At 39.4% G+C, this 20314-nt stretch overlaps 1 protein-coding gene across 1 annotated transcript; it reads left to right on the top strand.

The window, feature by feature from the left end:
- Positions 1-1559: 1559 nt before the first annotated feature.
- LOC140227785 (uncharacterized) lies at positions 1560-19958 on the top strand. The gene is made up of 5 exons (XM_072308182.1): positions 1560-1847; positions 4396-4520; positions 13967-14088; positions 15727-15844; positions 19710-19958. Exons 1-5 carry the CDS (start codon positions 1560-1562, stop codon positions 19777-19779), a joined length of 723 nt encoding a protein of 240 aa, XP_072164283.1. The 3' UTR covers positions 19780-19958.
- The last annotated feature ends 356 nt before the right edge of the window (positions 19959-20314 follow it).

The following is a 20314-nucleotide window of genomic DNA, read 5'->3' as shown; positions in this document are numbered from 1 at the left end:
TTCAATGACAACATAGGTTTGTTTGTTTTTCCCGAACTAGCCCTTATGACATCGTATATAATGTGTTCATGTTTGTTTTGCTATCCTTTACCTCACCTGCCTAAAAAAAAAAAGATAGCAGTAGTCATCCGTTCTAGTTGAAGCTGCGATGGTAAGAGCAATTTTACTTAAATCGTACAAGACTTGTTTTGTTTTGTTTTGGTTTGTTTTTTGTGATTGTTGTCATTCTAGAAAATGAAAACATTCTTTCTGAATCACAATCTTCAACAGAGCTGCCACTAAGTATAGGGGACATTTACACTCCGCAAAACAGTCTACAAAATAATCCAAGAAATACGCATATCAGATCGACCAATCTGTCATTTGCATATTCGGGCTCGCTTTGATAGCAACGTTGCAGTGTTGAATTCGGGCGGATCACTTCCCTGTAGGCCGCATGACTGATTTTTTTTTTATTTTTTTTTGTGTGTGTGTGTGAAACCTCTAAATTGTTATACCACTTACCGTTCCTTCCATGGATGTTGTGTTTTGTTCTTCCCAACATGGTATCACTAACGATATTACCCTTATCCTCTTAGAACTTCTTGCCCTTTTTGTTGCTCTTTTGATATTTCATTATACGATTCCTTTCTTCTTTTTTTTTAGGGGGGATTGATGATAGAGTAGACTTTCTTGTGTGTAATGTGTGTGTGCGCGTGTGTGCGTGTTTGCGTGTGTGTGTATGTGTGTGTGTGTGTGTGCGTGTGTGTGTGTGTGTGTGAGTGTTTTGGGGTGGATGAGGAAAGGGTGTAATTAACAAGGTTGAAAAGAAGGGACAGTCCACCGATTTTCTATAGTGACGATGCTCGTGCGATGTCGTGGGCATAATATATTAGCTTTGCTGTTGGAAATCAAATTAACCTGCAGATCTGGGTCATAACGTATTTAAACAAGAGGGTATCTATGATAGAGTTTGTGCTTAAGACATAAAACAGATATTCTGAATATGATTTTACGGTCACACTGATATCTACACGTTACTGATATGATATCCAAGCCCTATAGGCCCATATCATGTATACAGTATATACAATATGTCATATTTACTATATTATCATTATATTACTATATTATTATCAAGTTCCCCTCTGAGGGAATGATAGAGGATTGTTAAAAACAGCTCGGGGAGTGGGGGGGGGGGGGGAACACCTAAATAAACCGGAAACGAGGGTGTTTAGGAAAACATGCGTCGAAGAGATAGACAGATACCACATGTACAGTACCCCCTCTCTTCCACCCCCCTCTATAATTTGACACTTTAAACTGAGCAAAGATCTTTGTGATAAACTTTGCTATTTTTGGATGACATCACTTTCCTCTTTTACTTGTTTGCCCAGTTAAAGGTATTAGCTTCTGCGCGCGCGGGCGATCGAGACATTACTGTATATCGTCGATACAGAAACAAATCCAGGCTGCAGAAGGATACTCGCAAAACGAGACATCGAATCCATGTGCCATCCGACACAGACTTCGTATAACTGGCAGCTATATATTGTTTATAATTTATTTTGTAAACCAACATGCATATTCATCATCTTCAATGTCTGGTCCTCGTTGCCACTTTCCTAGGCCTTATCAGCCATGTCGTCTCCCAAGCTCCGATCCCGAACCGCCAGCCAGGTTTTGTCTACAGGACTGGCAATGCGCCCGTCCTTCTCGAAGCTTGGGTGGACCTGGTCTGCCCCGATGCACAAGCGGGATGGCCGACCTACCTCGAGGTCGCCGATCACTACGGGCCGGATGCCGTCCAGTTCTCAGCCCTCATGTTTCCTCTCCCTTATCATCGGGCAGCCATGGCGTCGGCCAAGGTAAGCAGATACTCTCCTTGACGAGCGCTTTGACCAGTGTTAAAGGGATGGTACATTTTCTGTTGAGATGGGACTTGAGGTTTCCATTTTTTATGATGATTATTTGAGATAATGAGAAACTCTTAGGGAAATATGAAAGAGCATGTAATTCTAAGAGGAATTCAAAGTTTATATGATAAAAATTGGTTTTGAAATGGCTGAGATATACAAAACAGAGCAATCCTCAAAGTGTTTTACTTTGGTTTTTTTTTTTTATATCTCAGCCTATTGAAAACCGATTTTCATCAAATATAGTTTGAAGTCATCTGAGAATATTGTAAGTTTTTCAACATTTCATGAAGTGCTTTCTAAGTATCTCGCAAAAAGTTAAAAGCTGAATTTTCACCTCAATCAATAGTGTACCATCCCTTAAATAGGGTGGCCAGACAGACGAGTGACCCGATAGGAAGCCATAAGACTAAAATGCTGTAGATACTCTTTCCTCAAAATATGGACGCCAAATTTGATCCGCTCTAATTGCACAAATAACGTATATGAAAATACCTTCAGAAAGTTATCATGCTGTACAGAAACAGTGTATCAAACATAAACTCTTGGTGTGCAGCATGATAAGTTTCAGGACCAATTTTTCTGTTCTCCTGCTATTGATACTATTGTTTGCCAAATATATGGACTATACGAAATACTAAATAGATGCATAGATAGAAAGAGAGAGCCCCACGAACATTTCTCCTTGTTGACACCTAAGGAGCTATATCGACGATTTCTCTTTTTTTTTTTTAATAAAGAGGATGATTTGAGTGAATTCAACGAGTATGATAGACAACAGAGGTTTGAAAGGACGCCCCAAAATTGATGTTTACAAATCTTAAACAATGGTTCAGCAAATCAAAATGTCAGCCATGCTTTCAATACAATTGTAGTATGTCACATTCGTAATTTTTGCTATCAGATTATGGGTGTAGGCCTACGGCTACATGTTTTGAATATTAATAATGAGGTGAGAAATAATTCAAGAAAGATTTTTTTTTTTTTTTTTACTTTTATGAATCGAATTTGAATTCATAGCAAAACAATCTTCTGTCTCGTAATTGGGTCGCTTCACAAAATTCGAGCACAAAGTGTTACGTTTTATCATCCAAGCATTGTAGTTTTAGTAAATGACCTAGTTAAAGTAACCATAGATAAACTAAAAAAAAAAAATACATGGGAATAGAGGGAAAATGGCACGAACGTTCCCACTCTGGTAAACAGACCCAATTCGCCATCTGCCGAGAACAATGTCGGGAAAAGTGATAAAATGATTACAAAGCCACCAGGACATTAACAGTGTCCACTTCTCATCCTGTACGACAACCAGATAGGTGGAAAACTTTCCTACCCGGAGAGAAATCATGTGCTCTTGATATTATCATTTTATTTGGAATTTATAAGTTGTCATGTAATTAATGTATGGTTGATACACTCCCTTATTCCCTTGCATGAATGACAATGAATCAAAAGATCAAACAATCCAGAACGTTCGTACCGGTCCATGCCTTGATTTACACTCAATTTGCTGACTTTTTGACGCCCCCTGGCCTCTGACACGAGGATCTAAACGCCTTCTGCACCAGGCAAACTCATTAAGGAAACCAAAACCAGAAGAGTAATGTGGGTTGAGTGAAAACAGCAACTTTAGTAGAGCGCATGTATGAAAGTTTGAGGAAAATCGGACGATCAGTGCAAAAAGTGACAACATCAAAACTTTAAGAATTAATAACTTTTGCATCGATTGTCCGATTTTCCTCAAACTTTCACCGATGTGTTCTACTAGTGTTGCTGCTTTCACTCTTTTTGTTTCCCCTTTGAGGGGAAATTAACCCCATAAACATGTGGATTGAGTGAATGCAGAAGTATTAGTAGAACACATCAGTGAAAGTTTGAGGAAAATCGGACAATCGGTTGAAAAGATATGAATTTTTGAAATTTGGTGACGAGACCACTGGATTAGAATACTACTACAGATTATGACATCACATAATGTACTACGTTATAAAGAAAGTATAAAGAAAATTCCACAAAATACCGTTTCATATGAAAAGTAAAAATTCCCTGAACTTGTTACTGACATATGTCAAGGGTAATATTATTCCCCCTGCTTTCTGAAAAAGAGGTAAGTCTAGTGCTCTTTCATTATGCTAGAAAAGTGAAAAATAAAATGTATAATTTCCTTCATATTTTCTTTATATGGTATAACCTAGTCCATATGTGATGTCATGATCGGTTTCGTCACCAAAACTTCAAAATTTCATAATTTTTGAACGGACTGTCCAATTTTCCTCAAACTTTCATTGATAGTGTATTCTACTAATATTGCTTCATTCACTCAATCAACATTATTTTGGGGGTTGATTTCCCTTTAACTCAAAGTTGATATAGAGTCAGCAATATAGAGTCTCCACACAAGGGATGAAACACTTTATCATGAAAGTATTGTGACATCACGACTATTCTTTTGATTGAATTGTATGAAGCTTTCTGCATTTCTCTCTCTTTTTGCTGCTAGGCAAGCTTCATAGCCGACGAACTCAATTCCACCCTCACATTCGACTTCTTCCAGAATTCTTTTGACAAACAAGAAGCTCTGTACGCCAGCAACATCCTCGACCAACCAGAGACTTATATATTTGAGTAAGGCTACACTGAAAGGACAACATATCTTATCTTGAGGTTAACTTCCTGTATTGCTCTTTAAATCATTCTCCAAGTTCAATTGATTTGCAGAACACGTAGAACGTTTATCAGTGAGTGTTTGTGCTTCATTTTGAAGTCAAAATGAGAACATATTTTATTTCATTCATTCAATTCATTCAACCTTCTTTGACTTGTCACTGTAGACAATGATTTCCACAAGGGAGCCATTGATCTGATGTTCTGCCTAATAAATACACGTTTTTTTTTGTTAGCATGATATGTTTTGCACACTTATATTCTTCGTTGAAAGTAAGAATTAATCAATTGAGTGAAATAAATACACCGACAACATAGAGTCACCACATTACATTTCGACAACGTAAGGCATTTCAAAATGGCTAGTTTTAGAGGCTGTGTGATCTACAATGTCTCCACGCTGACGTGAGAACTTATCATTTCTGGCTGGAATATATGAACAAGTTAGACAATAATATCTTACTTCTGAATACAGACCATGTATACAAAGAAATACAGTCACAACATGTTGTTACTGTATTTCTTATGGTCTGTATTCATACGGATTATCCATGACGGCCGACACGAAAAGCGGCAAAATCATTGGGCAGAACTACTAAAGAATCAAAGTGTCAACACATATGGAAGAAACAAGGATAGTAAGATGGAGAGATACTATAGGTACATACAGGAATGAACAAGCATTATATGCTTACAAACCATCATGTGACATTTTATCGATTTGGTATTCATGTATGACTGACCTTCTTTTTTCGTAGTCTTTTGCGCTTTTCTTGTAACAGTACAAAAGTGTCCGTTGTTGTTCATAATTCCTTTTTTCATCCTTCCTTTATCACCTTCGCTCAATATTTGCACTGCGTTTTATGACACAATATTACAATTATATAACAGCGGCCAGCTTTTATACCATATACTTAGTACATTCGTCTGTTTATACGCTTCCGTATTGTATATTTCTCTTGTTGATTTTTTAGACAAGACGAATCCTGACTTTGTCCGTATTCTTAAATAATCACCAATAGACTTTTCTTTCGAGAATTTTAGTTTTGGTGCTGTTACTTTGTCTTAACTGCTTAAGATCATTAGATACATAATGTATATCTTTTCGTAGGCCTCCACTTCATTATCACAACAATGATAAAAGAATACCATTAGGCTGTTAAAAAGCACTATAATAAACTAACCTTAGGACCCATAATATCATTGTAAATATATTAATGACTGCACTTATAGAAAAAGATGTAGATTAACGGGTTTATTGGTGGGCGTATAGTAGGCAAACGTATAGAGAGCCATACAGGTCTCCAGGTACATCATGTCGATTGACTCACGAAATATTTACGTGAAATGCCAAGGCATAATTAGATTTACATATATTGGATACCGAGCAAAGTCAAAACAATAAAAATATGGTGATGAAACAGCATTAATATAGCGCCATTTATCCGTAGAAATATTCAAAGTCACCCTGCTCCCACAATGTGTCACACATCATTCACAAAGTTGCTGGAAAAGATAAGACTTCAGTTCAGACTTGAAGGTATTGAGGCTGTTGCAATTCCGATGCAGGACTAGTAGAGAGTTCCACAGACGTGGTGCCAACGAAGAGAAGGCTCTATCCCCATAATTTTTAGGCGGGTATTGGGAACATGGAGAGCCAGTCCAGTACAACGTAGTCTTGGGCCCGGTTTCATAAAACTTGTTTTCAGTGACAAGTTGTCGTAGTTGTTATAAGCTACGGAGATCCTTGCATCTGATTTGCTAAGAGCAAATTTGTCACAGAACTGTGGCAGTTGTCACTGATAACAAGCTTTATGAACCGGGACCCAGGTCGTCGCTGACGTACACTGATAAGCGCAGACACGTTTTAGCCAGGAGACAAGTTATGGAGAGCCTTATAAGTAAGCAGTAAGATCTTATACTGCACTCTGCATTGCACAGGCAGCCAGTGAAGCTCACGAAGTATTGGTGAGATATGATCAAACTTCTTGGTGCCTGTAAGAAGGCGTGCAGCAGCATTGCATTATGTACAACCTGGGGCGTTTGATTGATGATGATGACTGGCTAGCATGGAGACAGTCGCAGAAATCCAGTCTAGATGATATAAGAGCATGAGTGATATTTTCTGCAGCACCTCGTGTAAGACAGTGTCTGATATCAGCAATCCGGCGGAGTTGGTAGTATGCTGACTGGCAAACAAAAATGTTATTGTATGTGTTTCTTCATACTATTCTGTCAAAGACTACACCAAGGTTTCTAGCCTTATTGTTGGGAGATATAGCTTCTTCACCGACTAGAACTGGAGCACCATTGATACTACTCCTCATATGTGGAGATGAGAGCAACAGATGCTCTGTTTTCTTGTCATTGCGCTTCAAGAAGTTACTGTTCATCCAACTGCGAATCTCCTAAATAGCAGCCCCAACAACATCGGGGTCATTCCACAAGACCGACTCCTACGAGTCATACAGCCCACGAGTTCGACATTCAAAACAGGTCCATGAGTCATACAACTGACGAGTCGATACAGCACACGAGTTCGACAGATACAACACAAGGCTTAATGTGTCGGTCTCGTGGGCCTTGTTAGCTTAGTGTCGAACTCATAGGCTGCATGACTCGTGAGCTGTATAACTTATGGGCTGTTTGACTCGTGAGCTGTATGACTCGTGGGTGTCGGTCTCGTGACGTGACTCTATAAATGCATATCAAGTGGACAATCGGTACAAGTACATGGGATTTTATAGGAACCAGTCCCCACATCCAGTTGATAACTGGTGTGTGCCCATGTTTCCAGTTGCACCAGTTACACCAGTACAAACCAGTAAACAATTTTAATCAAGGGCGCCGGAAGCGGGGGGGCAGGGGTGGCACTTGCCCCCCCCCCCCCAAACAAAATGTTGGGGGGGCAAAACGAGTTTTTGCCCCCCCCCCCCCCCAAAGTGCCCCCTGTATTCTCACAAATAATTAATCACTGATTTAAAGACCAAAATGAACAAAAAGGCATATTTCTTGTCTAAATGTTGTAATTTCATAACTGAAAATGCAAAAATTTTCGCCCCTAACGGGGCGAAAATTATAATACACTAACAACATACATTATTGTATATACACTAGGAACTTACGAGTAAATTTAGTGTATTATAGATGGTAGCCTCGTGTCCCCGAGTGTGCCCGCTGAAACATACCTTTAGTAAGCCTTACATTTTTCATTTTCTTCTTTGTTTTCTAGCAGTATAAGAATATTTTTTTTATTGTTCGAACGATGCGATCACGTTTAAGCTTTTAATGAGTACATTTCAGATAAATTGCAAAGTGAAAGTGGCTCGCTCGTTCTGCCCGTACTTATAGTAAAATGAAAAGTTTTCTTAAGTTATTATCATATAGTCCTTCGCAGTGATTTCTTTTACTATGTTTAATTCCTCAGAAATTTAATTTGAAATGCTCTATAAAAGCGACTTTCATACTCTGTTTTTACAGAAAGTCCCTACCGTGGGAGGGGGTATCCCCCTCCCACACCCTCCCCCGCTCGGTCGCTTCTCTCCCTCGACGAGGATCTCACACCATCACATAATATACCCCCGTATTAAAGATCATAGTCCTTCCAACTGTTTTTTTTTTCTCAATATGTTAATTCCCTAGAAAGTTGCTTTTAAGTGTTCTATAAACGCGACTTTTATACTCTGTTTTTACAAAAAGTCCCTACCGTGGGAGGGGGTATCCCCCTCCCACACCCTCGCCGAGGATCTCGCACCATCACATTATTAATGTACTCCCGTATGTTATGATCATAGTCCTTCCAACTGATTTTTTCAATATGTTAATGCCCTAGAAATTTACTTTAAATTCTCTATAAACGCGACTTTTATACTCTGTTTTTACGAAAAGTCCCTACCGTGGAGGGGGTATCCCCCCTCCCACACCCTCCCCCCCCCCCCCGCTCGGTCGCTTCGCTCCCTCGCCGAGGATCTCACACCATTATAATATTATTATTATGTACTCCCGTATGTAATAATCATAGTCCTTCGCACTGATTATTTTTCACTATGTTTAATTCCTTAGAAATTTGCTTTTAAATTGTCTATAAACGGGACTTTTGTACCCTGTTTTACAAAAGCTCCCTACAGTGGGGGGGGGGGGGGGATCCCCCTTTCCACCCTCCCCCCCCCCCCCCCGCTCGCTCGCTTCGCTCCCGCGCCGAGGATCTCACGTCGTCACATAAATGTGCCCCCGTTGAGATTTTGCCCCCCCAAAACCAGAAGTGTTCCGGCGCGCTTGCTGGTCTCTACTGGTGTAACTGGTCTTCACTGGTTGCAACTGGTACCAGTTACAACCAGTTGGAAATTTCAACTGGCTCCAATTGCTTTAAACTGGAAGCAGTATCTTCTTCTGGTTCCAGTTGACTCTGTAACTGGTCTTTAATCCATATCAAATTATGGTGATAGGGCCTTTTCAGTTATTTCCCCACTTCTTTGGAATGAACTCCCTTTTTATATTCGTAACGCTGAAAATGTTGATAGGTTTAAGTCATTGTTGAAAACTCATCTGTTTACACAACCTTAATCTTGCTGTTGTTGTTGTTGCTGTCGTTATCATAATATGTACATAATGCTGTATTTTGTTTTTACGTTATATATATTATTTTCCCCGATTTGATGCGCTTAGAAACATCAGTATTAAGCGCTATATAAATGTTATTCATTATCATTATCATTATCAAGTGGACAATCGGTATACGAGTAGGAACCCTACATGGGATTTGTTAGGAATCAGTCCCCACAACCAGTTGATAACTGGTCTGTGCCCATGTTTCCAGTTGCACCAGTTGTAACCAGTACAAACCAGTAAACATTTTTAATTGGTCTCTACTGGTTTAACTGGTCTTCGCTGGTTGCAACTGGTACCAGTTGAAACCAGTTGATACGTTGATGTCATACAAGTACAAGTTTAGACCAGTTGAAGTTGCATTGGTTACCAGTTGATACCAGTTGATCAAATCTTATTGTGTACAAGTTGCAATACCAGTTGAGGTCTTGCTGGTACCAGCTAATGCTAGTCCAAGTCTCACTGGGTACCATTCAGTTGATACCAGTTGAAGTCTACTTTTTGGATTCAGTTGACTAAACTGGTACAATATTATGTGCCAGTTTGCTTCCAGTTGACTCCAGTTGAAGCAATTGAGTGGAATAAACCAGCCCACTACCGTAACCTAAAAAGATACTATACCGGTACTGTGGCAAAATCCAGCTAAAACAAGTGGATAAATTGCATGGCCAATTTTACACCAGTCTGAACATACATATTTAATTACCATGCAGTTGACTCAAAAAATTGAACGATTAAACACAATTGATAAACTGTCATACCCACACTTACAATTTGCCTCTAGAACACTTCGGACAAACCTGGGAAATATCATACCAGCTTGTATTACTAATAAACATCAAACCAAAGAAAAATTGAACAAACAAAGCATTAAAACATTCTTTAAAATTAAAAATGGATCCTTGTGGTACAGTTGGTACAAATTGAAGTCGATTGACGTTCCAACTAGCAAACTACCCACGTAATAGACCAGGTATGTATGTGTTCTTGTGTATCTGTGTGTGTGTGTGGTTGTGGGTGTGTGTGTGTCAGTTTGTGTGTAAACAGTTCGTTGACACTTGAATGCCATGTACCTGACTGGGCTTGCGTATCAGTTTATTCCAGATTAAAACCCATTAATCATAATACCAGTTGATTCCAGTTGGTTTCTACTGTGCATGGTCATGCAGATAAGCTATTCAAATTCTCTTGGAATGGAAATAGATAGAATATAGTTGAAATTGTTTTCATGATTGTTTATTTCTACAATAAACTTTGAACTGTGTTAAAAAGTTCATTAGATATTATTGTTGTGTTAGTCACAATTTCAACTTGTGTTATGAGGAGGCATTTTCATTTTTTGATATTAAAAGTGTAATTTACTTGGTAACCACATCTTAAACCATTACATCTGTATAACTAAATGGCACTAATGTGATATGTCCAGTACCAACTAGGTATAGGGTGTAGATATACCTGCAGGTTTAGGCTCTAAGACTAGCTGTAGGATTATGATTGTGAAAGGGTTAATTTGGATATGTCGTCTCATATATGTACATCCTATATGCGTTCTGGGATATGCTCAAACTTCAACAAAACTCGAGAAAATATTAATTTTGTCAACGCCGGGATCCCAGTTGATTCCAGTTTACTGGAAACCAGTTGAAAGGTAACTGGTTTTGTATACTGGTCCAGTTGGCAGGAAACTGGTTTCGTTTACTGGTTAGCCCATTTCAGTTTCCAGAGTTGCCAGTTGATTTAAACTGGTTCAACTGGTCCAGTTGTAACTGGTATTTCCTTCTGGGTAGCCACATTCCAATATGAGATTGTTCCAAAGCTTAGACTTTGCCGCTTTGAACAAATCTTGAGTGGTGTTCCTCTGTTCGTTGAAACGATGTTTATCAAGAGATAACATTGTCTTTCTCCATTTCCGCTCAACATGCTCAAGTTGACGTCGCTTTCGCTTGACATCAGCTATATCTTGACTGTACCAAGGAATGCTTGTCAGGATGATCAATGACAACACAGGAACGTTGTGGTGCATGTTTATCAAGGAGTTCTTCCATAACCATGTAGTACTGTAGTAATAGAGTCTCAGCAGATTGTGTTGTATCTGAAGATAATATCTCAGACTTCTGAATATCCGCGTTAAACTAGGTGGAATTAATTGCCTTTATTCCTACGAAATTGCACTCTCTCTTGACTGCCTTTGGCTTCTGAAAATGCAGCTTAAAGTGAATAGCTGAGTGGTCTGACAAAGACTCACCTATATCAACAGTCTCTAAGCACTCTTCTCCAATCCGTGCAATAAGTAAATCCAAAGTATGGCCAGACTCATGGGTAATTGGCCCATCCACAAACTGCTGAAGGTTGTGGTCATTGAGTAACGACACAAGTCGCCTTGTCTCAATAGAATTCTAATTCTCCAAGTGGACATAAAAATCTCCGAATATAAGTAATTTGCCCGTGAAAAGAACATACTTATCCAGGAGTGAAGGGGAGTCTTGAATAAAGTCAGTAAAGCTGGACTTAGACCCCGTTTACAGTGAGTGAAAGGGCCGGGCTCGGCAGCGGCTCGGCCCGGCACTGCACTGTAAACATGTATTATTCTTAGGCGAGGGCGGTAAACAATCACTCGCTTAGAACAACACTGTCATAACTCACGCTACATTCAGTCACTTCAACGAGGCTTGAGAAATGGAGTTCCAACTGGCTGTAAACATTCAAACAGCTGTCAGTTTTCTTTTGACGTACAAAAGAATTCCACAAGTGCATTTGTGACTTTGATCGGGGTTCGATGCCGCCGTCTTTCCGAGCAAAGAGATGATTTATTTGGAACACTAACATAATGTCGGCTATATTTTGATTATTTTTGTATTAAATGAAATTAAATTTCAGCTAATGATAAGGCATATGAAAAAGAAAGTAACTCTTTTCAGGATTATGTCAAAAAGTGTAATTCTGATCCGTACGTTCTGAAAATATTTGAACTGCACCTTAACTGGAAAGTCGATTTTATCATTTTTAAATCATTTTTACTATCAAGTAATAACCATCACAAAGACATATCTTCCATAGAAAGTGGCTGGTGATTATGCAATTAATTGTATGACTATCTGCGTGGCAGATCCAGTCTGGAACATGCTTCAAATATTTTCCAGTGGCGGCATCAAATATGGGTTCAGAGGAAATATAAAGACAGTTGTGACTCCATTCTCTTGAACCTCCTTGCATGGTCTCAGTCAGTGCCAGTTGTCTAAATCATGATCCATCAAATGATCAATAATGAGGTCAGATTTATAACGTGAAGACTAGCAATTTATCAATCCTACCTTTAGTTGTCAATTTGCACTTCCCTTGTGTTGATGATTGACATTTCGTTGACTCCTCCTGCCACCCCGGATTCCTCTGTGCCCTAATGTATACCTGGGTCTCTTAATATTCAGATCAAAAAGCCTGTTGAAATAAATATGAGGCAGAGAGTCTCCTCTGCTCATAGCTCATATGCCTCCTAATAGAATACAGCTCAGAGCTTGTATACTGCAGCATTAAAGTGAGAGGAATTGATAGCTAAGGTTATGCAAGGACATTACTGAATAACATGTCACGGAATGCTAGGAAAACACAATAGGGTGATGTGTGGGGGCACAGCGTAAAGTCCAGAGGAATGCCAGATATCCAGCTGATAAAAAAACCCGAAAGGATGGCAAAAATCTCAGATGATTGCGCTTAAGAGCACAACAAAGCTCCATTCATCCACTGATGCATCACTGAACATGAATGGTGACTAGCAGTGAGAGTGATTATATACTTCAAGTAGATCCAAAATTTCCCAACTCCAGTTATAGACCAGTTCGTAGTTCCACTTTGCGCATGAGCAGAAAAAAGTCATTTGTACCAACATGCATTTTGTTTGTTAATTCGCTGAGATAAGCATCTGTGATGTGATGATTATTCATGTATCCTTATATTGATATAGGCCTAGATGGTGCTTGCCGGCACATCCACCTTACAGCAAGCCTGGTATTTGGCAATATCAAAAGAAAATGTTGTTAATGCATTCAATACAAAATAATGAAATGGATGCCTCCTGAAAATGTCAATTGGCCATTCTGGTCACCTGGTCTAAACGCAAGTTCATTCTTTGTTTGAATATGAATTCCATAAATTGTTGGCAAGCTTGTGCATTATGTCGCTTTGAAAACGAGTGAAGTGCCTAACCAACTGAGAAAAAAAGAAAGAAAGGTCATTTGTATTATACCAATATGTACATGAGCTAATTACGAACTGGCTTATTGCCACATGTGGAACACAATCATTACAGTGCAGATTCCACAGAAATGTCAAGACATCTAGCAAAACTTCCAGCAAAAATGTGAAAAAAAATGTGACATTTTGCCTTGTCGCGCACACACATCCAATTCATAACATAGAAGCTACATATTATGGCTACATATTCATTGAAATTGGCAAAGAATAGAACTATGGAAGCTGTAACGTTTCACATGTAATAAGGTTTTTTTTATTTTTTTTTGTGGTGGTCGCAAGCTCATAATGGGATGTGATTATAGAAGTACTGATACTGTAGTTACAAAACTCCCATAAGTTTGTGTATGTGAAGAGTAAATGTGTAGGTGAATAGACGACTTGCTATTCGGATGGCATTCTATGTTACTTTTAGTTGTATCCTGTGCTTATCAAGGTAAACTCAAACAGATACACAGACACCCTGTATTCCTTCCTCCTCTTTGCACAGACAGAGTGTTTTGTTACGGTAAATTTCACTGATTTCAACACGATGTACATCGCTACTTTCTGAACAGAACATACGCTACTTGGGCCGGGGAAGTCGGCTATGATCGGACTGAATTCCTCCGCCGCTTGTCGGACAGGGAGGACCCCGCCCGACGACAAGCTATCGTCGAGTTCAAGTACGGAGGCACGCGTAAGTCATTTTCATTCATTGCTCTCCTAATTACCTCGTCACCAACGCCATTTTGATATCCTATACTTGATACTGAAGACGCATCTGGGGAAATTCATTCAAATAAGGAATAGAAACTATCTAGCTGTGTTAGATAAGAGGTACATGTATTCCTCTTCAATTCAAGATATGGGCTCTACCCCTAATTATGCCGGAAACCGAACTAATTTTGTTTCGGTGTCTTTATTCGATTTAATGTTAGTTATTTTTCATTCCTATACTCTGGAGTTATTCGGTTGATTCACAGGACTGCCATTCTGTGCTGCCACGATCGTTTCACCAGAAGGAAGTAGTGTCTGAAACAATACAGAACAAGATAGAAAAGAAGAACCATCTCCGTCCGATCAATCTGTAGAGGCAGTGGGTTAAAAATATCACAAACGAAACAAAAGAGCACGGAGGAGAAAAGAGGTGCAGTCGAATCACTGTGACCCTTTTATTTTATAGAGGAGAGAAAGTGACAAACCTTTTAATCATCCATTGAATTAAATCGGGAATTCGCATGTGCTTTATCATTTTCATAATGCTGGTAGGGCCTACACTGATGTGCTGTCTTGTAATTTTGTAAATACCCATTTCATTTTATTTTTCAATAATTTTAGCAGTTTTGCCCTCTCCGCTCCTCAAAACTTCATACGCTTACCTTCTAATACGCAACGACAAGATAAATTGAGAATAAACAGAGAAATTACAAATGGTGATTATCAAAATGGTGATTATCAAATTGAATAAAATTAACTTGCTTTTCGAAAGACTTTCGTAGTCTTGTATACAGACAGCAACAATGAGTATTAAACACGATGGAGATAGTGTTATCGGAACAGAGGATGAAAAAAAACAACAACATTGAATGATATGCCTACTTGTAACTACATACCTCAGGGGCTGATCCAGGAATTCCGTGAAGGGGGGGGGGGGGGCAAAAAAGATATATTTTTCTGGTTTCACTTCCGGTTTTCATGTCATTTTGTTATTTTTATATCTTTTGTTTTACCTATGAAAAATAAAGGGGGCGCGCGCCCGGTGCGCCCCCTCTAGATCGGCCACCGTACCTACCTAACTATACGGCTCACACCTGTAAATAATCATGGAATGTCCCTGACCGCTTCAAAAAATTGTAGCAAACATACTAGAATAAGTGAAAAAGAATAATTAAAAAATCAGAAATGCAGTTTTGCAAAAAAGAAAAAAAAGAAAAAAAGACCTGAATAGTTGCAGATATTGAGTATGAATAACTCTACAAACTGCACTTTGGTCGGAATATGAAAGCTTTTCCATGGGATTTCAAGGGACTATATTTCATTGGGTGCATGTTAGAGAAAATATGTGAATTTTTTAGTAAAAAGAACTCGTGCTCGTAGTCTGGCTTTGGGAACCCTTGGACAGAGTTTGATCTGAAGAACCCCCTGGAAATTTGATGGATGAAAGGGTATATCTCACCTTTGCAGGTTAGTGAAGATGAAACATCTAATTTCTCCTAGCTATTCTACAGAGTTTTTTGAATTTTGAATTTTAAAACACGTCTCTATGGGGAATTATCTACTCGTGTGAGTCTTATACTTGATATAAATTCTGCATTTCTGCTTACCATGGCTACAGGTGGTGTGTTTGGTACACCTCAGACCTATGTCAACGGTGCCCTGGTCTACTCTGACCCACACACCTGGACCCTGGAGAGCTGGAAAGAGGTGATTGATCCACTCCTGGACAGTAACAGGTAAAGACCGTCACAGTCTCTCCCGTCATCCCAATAATACATGTATGTGCTTTGTCAATCATTATAGCTTCCTAGCTTATTTAGCTTGAAGAGAAATGCCTTCATTTCGGTCATTATATCCGGCGAAAGCGTGTTGCAGAACTGTGCAATAGGGTATTAAAACTTAAACATTATTATACTTATCGCGCAAAATTCCCCTCCAGGTAGTAGGTGTTCAGAAATCCTTAAGCATGTTATAAGAAATCATTTTATTCGAAGTTCCCGGATTGTGACTCAAGTTTTCCTCACTTCACTTCGAAAATAAAACAGCTTCTTAACTTCTGTAGAGATTTAAATCTCAGACACCATGCATACTCCAACATTTTCTTTTCTGTAATCCTCTATTCATGAAATGCTTTGCGAATTTTTTTTTTCAAGTTTGGTTGATCAATGATAGATGATATCAAGACCTCACCGTGATCACAGCAGCACATGTTCCGAAATCTTGAAATCTTATGTCATAACATTACAATACCTTTCAATATCTTGCAGACACCTTTCTGAAATAGATACATAAATTTCATGGTTCACTATGATTATGGAGTCACTGAAGAGGATTTGTCATGTTTGTTGGTCACATGGCATTAATTGTTGCTCACACGAGAAAAAACATCTTATTTTGTCATGAATCATGAAGAATTTAAGACTTCTCTAAATTATAAGTGACTGTCAGTGTTTAAGAAATGGAAGTAATGACCAGTATAACACAAGCTTTGTCACGTTTACGTAACCTGGAAGATTATGTAGGCTTATATGGATTTCTGCCATCTTTAGTTTGATAGATAGATACTTCTGTGGTTGAAATCCGATATTCAAGTGATATACCTCTCGTGAAATATGTCCGATTTCGCTGAGAATTTACACGCGCCTATTTTTTTTTTCAATCTTAACAGAATAATCATGAAATATGCATTTCTTGTACGTACATTTTCTTTTGGTCATGATTCGTTTCATCCATGAGCTTAAATTTTCGTATCCGTAGCAACAATCGTTTACGCCGCTACGTCCCACGCTACCCATCCATGAAAACGGTCAAGAAATTCAAGAAAAACACGCGGAGTTGGTTCGGCTCCTGGAGCTAAACGTTTCGATTGAAGGTAGAGTACGTTATTAAATTGGCCACCAGATAGGGAGGGTTGTTAAAGGCCGTGTCACACCTTTCCGGGCAAGCCTTGCGTGCGACTTAAGAACAATTTTTATTACCCGGAGGTCCCCGCAGATGACCCGCACATGACAGTAACTAGCACGTATCTCACCCGTAGGCGCACGCAAATTTTTTTACCCCCAACCATGTTTAGGTCCTGTCACATCTTTCCGGGCATGCTACGCGGGCTTGTTGTGTGTGGGGATTTTCCAGCATACCGGACAATTTCTGAGGGCAGACAAGGATTCGGGAGAGTCAGGGCATGTGTCTTACTTGCTGGACGCGTTCTACTTAAATTCTACTTACGGGTATACTGTGTGACCTGTGTACTAGTCGCGTGGGTGCTGACAACTCAGTGGAGGAATTCCTCTAAAGGAATGGTAGAAGTCCCACAGAATGTCATTATCATAGCTGCATACGGGGACTGCGAAGTACCTGTGTGGGAGTTGCCTGTGAGGTGCTGCCGCTAAGGGCCTCCTACTGGCGTTCTGCGTCGACCTCTCTGGGCATCCCCGCGACTCACCCGGAAAAAGTTTTGGTCATGCTCAAAACTTGGTTGCGGTTAAATGGGACTTGCGTGCGCACCTCTGGGCAACTACAGGCGAGATGCGCGCTATAATAGGTAGTGTCAGGTGCGGACCAACTGCGGAGAGCTCCAGGTAGCAAATTTGTTTCCCCGCAAGTCAAGCCACGAAACTTTCCCAGATACGGTATGACAAGGCCTTGAGCATGCTCAAAACTTGTTCCGAGTGAGTCGTGGGGGTTCGCTCGCAGAGGTACACGCGGTACACCAGTAGGAGACCCTTACCGGCAGCACCTCTCAGGCAACTCTAACGCAGGTACTTCTCAGTAACTGTAAGTCGCTCGTACAGAAAACGGATCGGTTTCATAGCTCTCAGGCAGGTCACACGGAATACACGCAAGTAGAAGGTAAGTAGCACGCGTCTGGCAGGTAAGGCAAACATTCTTGTCCGCCCGCGGAAAATTCTCCTGCGTGCTGGAAAATCCCTCCTCGCAACAAGCCCGCGTAGCTTGCCCGGAAAGGTGTGACACGGCCTTATGGTAAATGCTCAATCTTATGACACAACCAAGGCATTGCTTTGTAAAAATAGCAAATTTACAATTTTGTAGTCTGTACAGCAACTGATTGATCATTCCACATTGTCTTCTACAACAAACGCAAACGATATGTCAGAGTGTAAGTCTACATTATTATTTCATGTACAAAGAAACTTTTACAGACTAAACCAGAGTGGTAAAATTAGCTTTCATCAATGCTGTAAACGCAGTAAAATCATGGGAATTCACAGTTTGGACGTTATCAAACAACCACATAAGAACGAGCGACTATTTCATTTCCTATAATTGTGGTTGTATTTTCAATGTTGTCAGTCTAGATTTAATAGCCATGATATTATGGAATACAAGAGTGGGTAACTATACGTCCTATGTTTGGAATCTTTCCTACTATCTACACATAGCTTAGGTTATCAGAGTGAAAGTATCCTCTTTCTAAAACATTTTATCCTTTGTCCTACAGAAGTTGAGCTGTTTTAATCGAAAATGATCGACAACCCCAATTCATTTTGACTGTTCTGTTTAAAGGACAAGTCCACTTTCATATACATGTGGTTTGAGTTAATGGAACAGTATTAGTAGAACATATCAGTGAAAGTTTGGGGAAAATCTGACAATTCGTTCAAAAGTTATGAATTTTTAAAGTATCTGCGCAGTCACTGCTGGATGAGAAGACTACTACAGTGTATGATGTCACATGCGTACAACGATATAAGGGAAATAAAAAGAGAATTTCACAAAACATATTTTCTTTGACATGTTAGTGACGTATGTTAAGGGTAATATTATTCCCCCTGCCTTCTAAAAGAGAGAAGTTGAGTGTTCTTTTGTTATGCGAGAAAAGTGAAAATATGTTGAATTTTCTTTATTCTTTCTTTATATCATTGTACACAATCATGTGGCATCACAAGCTATAGTAGTCTTCTCATCCAGCCGTGACTGAGCAGAAACTTCCAAAATTCCTAACTTTTGAACGGATTGTCTGATTTTCCTCAAACTCTCACTGATGTGTTCTAGTAATATTGCTGCATTCTCTCAACCCACATGTCTATGAAGGTGAACTTGTCCTTAAATGGAACTTGAAGAAAAAACGTTTACTTATTTGTCCCCACACATCATTTAATATGAGAGCTATGAGATGATATCTGCAAGGAAACAAAATATTTTGTACTCTACCTTCAAATGGAGCGATCCTCTAAAAATTGCGTTGGAACAAACATCGAATAGAAGGGCGTACGTGTGTTCAGTCGGCAATCTCTCTGTTCTCTTGAATACCCTGCACGCAACATCCATTTATCCATAGGTACAGCCACCTGTGTACCATGTTCGCGCATTATTTTGACTCATTAGCACAGAAAGGGTTAACTGAAATGGCGTCGACCTGATGCGGGACTGTAGTGCTTTAGCTCAGTATAGCTTGTACTTCTGATTCTCTTGAAATTGTTTCAAGGCCGTATACGTGATTCTTGCATTCTGTAAATTTACTGTTGACGAAGGATATTTGTTGTCACTGCTCAGACAGAGAACAGGAAGTTGTGATTTTGTATTCTCTTTTTTTTCTTTTCTTCTTCTTCTCCTACATCTGCCCCCCCCCCCCCCCCCCAGTGCTATCAAGCTGTGTGGTGGCCTTGTGGTTGCTGTCCTAAGCACATTGATATCAAGCTTGGTGATCTGAGGGGCCATCTCATAACCTACCACCGTCCATGGAACACCATGCAGTTTGACCTCAAGAAAGTGAAAATGTGATGCGTGGACATTTCTTCACGATATTAAAACCCTTTTATTTATCATAAAACTAACCACATACCAATAAACTGAGAACATGAAACGCCTAGGTTGCCTCCTGGATTTAAAGACAGAGACAAGGTATTCATTATGCAAATATAAACGAACAGAGAACATATTCTATACACAGAGATATGAATAAAATTGTAGGATAACATCTTAGTTGACCTTGGTACATTCCACACACAGACTACAAATCATTTGTATAATAGTATTGCCTTTACGGGCATTGTACGTTTAAAGGGGAATATCAGACGATTTTCATAAGTTCACATCATGTAGCACATAAATCAACAGCTCCATGTATAGATTTGTGAAATTTATTGTGGTTCTTGAGCAGAGAAATAATGCTTTAAAAACCCTAAACAAATTACACTGAACAAGGAGGATGACATAACAGGCTCACATATTTCAGAAATGTAGCA

This window comes from Diadema setosum, chromosome 4 (assembly GCF_964275005.1).
Source record: "Diadema setosum chromosome 4, eeDiaSeto1, whole genome shotgun sequence".
NCBI lineage: Eukaryota > Metazoa > Echinodermata > Echinoidea > Diadematoida > Diadematidae > Diadema > Diadema setosum.
This window is presented reverse-complemented; position numbering and strand designations above follow the sequence as displayed.

Bases quoted from the DNA above. Each gene is read 5' to 3' on its own strand.
- LOC140227785 (XM_072308182.1), top strand. From the start codon at position 1,560: ATGCATATTCATCATCTTCAATGTCTGGTCCTCGTTGCCACTTTCCTA. The intron at 14,089-15,726 runs GTAAGTCATTTT...CCATGGCTACAG, and splicing joins GTTCAAGTACGGAGGCACGC to GTGGTGTGTTTGGTACACCT. The intron at 15,845-19,709 runs GTAAAGACCGTC...CCCCCCCCCCAG, and splicing joins CCACTCCTGGACAGTAACAG to TGCTATCAAGCTGTGTGGTG.